This window comes from Bison bison, unplaced genomic scaffold (assembly GCF_000754665.1).
Source record: "Bison bison bison isolate TAMUID 2011002044 unplaced genomic scaffold, Bison_UMD1.0 scf7180017864289, whole genome shotgun sequence".
Taxonomy (NCBI): Eukaryota; Metazoa; Chordata; class Mammalia; order Artiodactyla; family Bovidae; genus Bison; species Bison bison.
Window position 1 is genome coordinate 21,682,620 of NW_011494861.1, and position 4,313 is coordinate 21,686,932.

Consider the following 4,313-nt stretch of genomic DNA (forward strand, 5'->3'; position numbering starts at 1 on the left):
CCTATCCCACCCTACCCCATCCTATTCCATCCCATCCCATCCATCCATCCCACTCCACCCCATCCTATCCCACCCAATCCCATCCCATCCCCATCCCCATCCCATCCCATCCCATCTCATCTCATCTCATCCATCTTGTTTCCTCTTTTAGTTTTTGATCAACTAAATTGACTTTACAACCCACTTTTGGGTTCTGACCCATAATTTATGAACATTGCTTAGGTGAATAGTAAATGGACACGTCACCTTTGCTATGAGCCCAGGGCTGTGGAAAGGCAGTGATGTCATGGGTGGGACCTGGGGGAATGGAGGTTTCTGATGGGAGGAGGGACAGGTATCTGGGGCAGCCCAGGGCAAAGACTTCCTTCTGTCTCCTTCCCCTCCGCAGCCTTGGCAGTAACTCACAAGGTTGGCCAGTGGAGTGTGCCATGATGGGGAAACATGTAGAATGGTACACCTTCAGTCTGATGAGAGCCCCGTGTGGCTGGGCTGGGAGGGGATGGGGAGAGGCAGGGAGCTGAGGGAACAGCATATTGTCCTACCTTTCCAGTGACTCGGGAAGGCCTGTAGTGCAGGAGTGGGCTCCATGCAGGTCAAGAGTACTCTCCCCTGACGTTGCTCATTCTTCCTCCCTCTTGCCCATAGCAGGCAAGGTTACATGAGGAAAGGAGGAAGGAGGGTGAGACCCAGCTGCTTCAGATGGGCTGGACGCAGTAAGAAGTGGTTTTCGTTGCAGATGACTCAGAGGCTGGAGCTAAGCGGCCCAGGACCACCATCACAGCAAAGCAGCTGGAGACGTTGAAGAACGCCTATAAGAACTCCCCTAAGCCCGCCCGGCATGTGAGGGAGCAGCTGTCCTCGGAGACAGGCCTGGACATGAGGGTTGTACAGGTGAGGCTCCAGCCACCCCAACCCGTGGGGGCGCCTTTGCTGACTGGAGATCCCAGGCCGGGCACCATGCGGTGCCGGGGCTGGCGTGGGGGTGGAGGGTGTCCTGTGGGTCCCCACATCCGCGCGTCCACAGGACGGCTCCAGGTAGCCATGGCGCTTCATCTGTGCGGTCCCTGATCCCCTTGGGGTGCTGGGCTCAGGACCACAGCCCCAGGAAATCTGCTGAACCAGAGAGATGTCTGAGGCCCAGGCCAGGGGAAGCGATGGGCACAACCCGTTCCTCACCCATCTGCTGCGGCTTCAGTCTTTGTCTCTGGTCTCGAGGACCCTGGGGGCTTTGGGCTCGTGGTGGACACCCCCAAAGTGTGTCCCTTTGCTTGTTGTGGCAGGTTTGGTTTCAGAACAGAAGGGCCAAGGAGAAGCGACTGAAGAAGGACGCGGGGCGGCACCGCTGGGGGCAGTTCTACAAGAGTGTCAAGAGGAGCCGGGGAGGCAGCAAGCAGGAGAAGGAGAGCTCTGCGGAGGACTGTGGGGTTAGTGACAGTGAGCTGAGCTTCCGAGGTGAGCAGGGCTGGAGGGGCGAGGCCAAGGCCCTAGGAGAGGCCCCTGGGAAACAGTGACCCCCGACAGGCAGGAGGGGTCTTTCTGGAGGCCTTGCCAGCTCTCTTCTGAACACAGGCCCCACCCTGTGACTTGCAGTAAAGGGTGGGGGGAAATGGTCGTGGCCCTTCCAGAGGGGACAGGGCAGAGGAAACCAGAGCTCTGCTGCTGACCCATGGAAGCTGGGCTCCCAGGCCTGCGGGGCCCAAAGGCCTCCCCTCCTTGCCCGCTGCCCGGGGCTCCCTCATCAGCCCACACAGCTGCAAAGGACCCCTGTGTCTCAGTCTGTGCCCCAAGCCCCTCTCCGGCATTTCTCCCCTCAATGGGGGCAGTGGCCTTCCTCCCGTTACCCACTAGGTGAGCCCCCTCCTCTGCTGGTGGTGGGAGGAAGTGCGTCACAGCCCTTGGCCCTGGGGAGTCAGTACTGCGAGTGCATGTGAGGTGGGGGCTGGCCTCATTCTGGAATCCCTTCCCCCACCGCTCACTTCATCTTGTCCCCAGCACATATGCTTTGCTGCATGTGCTACGTTCAAATTTTGTGCATCAGTAGAATTGCAAATGGCTGCATGTTTTGGATCCTTTGGTTGTTTGCAAATAGCCATTCTCTTGTATCGAGTCCTCAAACGTGGAAGGTCTTCTGTTGCGGCAGGAGAAGGGAAGAGGCCTGAGCTGGGGAATCAGAAATCTGGTTTCCAGTTGTGGCTTTGTCAAATTGATTTACTTTTCTTGAGCCTCAGTTTACCCATCTCTAAATGGGTTTAACAGTATCGTTGCCCATATCCCAGTGGTCTTGTGGGAATCCGTGAATACAACTGACTGGATGCGTTTGGAGAGAGCTCAGCACATTTTTACTCTTGGAAGACACAACCATTTTTAGGCAGCTTGTGGTTCCCACAGAGGGCCCTGGTCACTGGGGATGACAGGTGTAGGCAAAACACCAGTTAATGGCCATTTTACAGTGTAGCTGAGCCTTCATCTCCTGCCCCCTTTAAAGGGCATGACTCTCCTCCACCTTTTCATTTTCATGGATGGGATGCGCGACAGCCTAGGGCAGGTTGTCAGAAGGGATGAGTGTTGAAGTCCACTCTGGGGTGGCCTTGGTAGGAATGGACACACAGGCCCAGTGGGAATAGAAAGGAAGTCTGTGGGGCAGCAGATGGCAAGAGCTGCCTGTGAGGGCCATGATTTCCTGAGAGGACCGTAAGTCAGCCCAAAGGTCTGCCCATGAGGCCCGGGGCATGTTCCAGGCTCACCTTCCAGGCCTCCTGGGGGTGGAAAGCCACTCAGTCTCCTCTAAGCTGCTGAAATCAACATCTGGAACATACAGGATTGTTAAGTCTTGGTTTGTAGCTCCTTTTTGTTGGGTGCAGGTGGGCCCCCAGGTTGACATATCACTGGTCTCTCCACATAACTGTATAATCTTATTTTTCTTAAGACTAAAATTGTTCACCTCTGTTGGAGAGATGAATTCTTCCAGGTGGCAAAGATTCCACGAGATCCCCTTAATGAAATTCCTCAAGAAACAAGGTCCATTTGCCTTAATCAATCCAATGCTTTGTCCCCAGTGAAGAACTTAGAGAAACCAAGTCCTCTGATACTGAACCTCTTTCCCAGGTACAGCAGAAAGCTTTTGTGTATACATGTGTTGAGTCCTCAGCTCCCTTGAGCCTACGGCCCTGCTTGTTTCCCCACAACTGAATCAAGCACTTTTCTCAGCTCGAAAGCTTTCAGGTGAAATCTTGTTAGCATGGAGTTTATTCCCTTTATGCTGTGGATGACATGTGACACAGCAAACCTCAGGCACTGGTACTCCATAGCTGTCAGTGTAGCCCTCTTCATACATGACCCACCTGAGACCCACAAGCTCACGAAACATTTGTCCAGCCTTCTGGGACCTGGGCATGTGGTCTCTGGAGGTGTTTGTTCTGTTTTTCCCCCTTGACGTGTCTGGATGCCAGGCTGACATGCTGGTGTCTGGTTCATGCTCGGGCTTCTTTCCTGGTCATGTGTATTCCTAGGTTGTGAAGAACAGGGGAGCGCTGGAGTCCTGGCGGCTGACAATAAATCTCCCTTCTTTTGTCCACAGAGGATCAGATTCTCTCAGAACTTGGCCACACCAATAGGATTTATGGCAACGTGGGGGACGTTTCAGGCGGACAGTTAATGAATGGGAGCTTCTCCATGGACGGGACAGGACAATCCTATCAGGACTTGAGGGATGGGAGCCCCTATGGAATCCCCCAGTCTCCATCCTCCATCTCGTCCCTGCCATCCCACGCTCCTTTGCTCAATGGGCTGGATTACACGGTGGACAGTAACTTGGGCATCATTGCGCACGCAGGGCAGGGAGTAAGCCAGACGCTGAGAGCCATGGCTGGGGGACCCACCTCTGACATCTCCACAGGAAGCAGTGTAGGCTACCCCGACTTTCCGACCAGCCCGGCCTCTTGGCTCGATGAAATGGATCATCCTCCTTTTTAAACACTTCTCCCCACCCTACCTGTCCTCTGGCTTGAGAGAATATCTTCAAGGATTGAAAGACACTTGCCTTTTAAGGATGGAAAGTGCGCCAATGTGAATTTCCATTATTTTCAATGGAAGTCCTCTGCCGATCCGGGGAGGTTGCGGCAGGACCCCACTGGGGCTGGCTTTCCTGGGAAGCGGTGGGAGAGCAGCCGCCTCTCAGAACACAGCACAGGGCGCAGAGCCCAGAGCGCTAGGGTGCCGGCTGGTCGGCTCCTCCCCTGTCCCCGTCCTGCTTACAGGCTTTGGCTGCTCAGTGCTTGGTTGATGGGGTGACTGTGTCAGGCCACCTAAGCCTT

General features: G+C 55.0%; 1 protein-coding gene across 1 annotated transcript in view; it reads left to right on the forward strand.

Annotated features, from left to right (window-relative positions):
• The window catches only part of LHX4 (LIM homeobox 4), a 30,789-nt gene extending 26,817 nt beyond the window's left edge, over positions 1–3,972 (forward strand). Inside the window, exons 4-6 of the mRNA XM_010850255.1 lie at positions 737–891; positions 1,281–1,452; positions 3,578–3,972. Of these exons, the coding sequence (XP_010848557.1) occupies positions 737–891; positions 1,281–1,452; positions 3,578–3,972 (722 nt within the window). The remainder of the gene's footprint in view (positions 1–736; positions 892–1,280; positions 1,453–3,577) is intronic.
• The last annotated feature ends 341 nt before the right edge of the window (positions 3,973–4,313 follow it).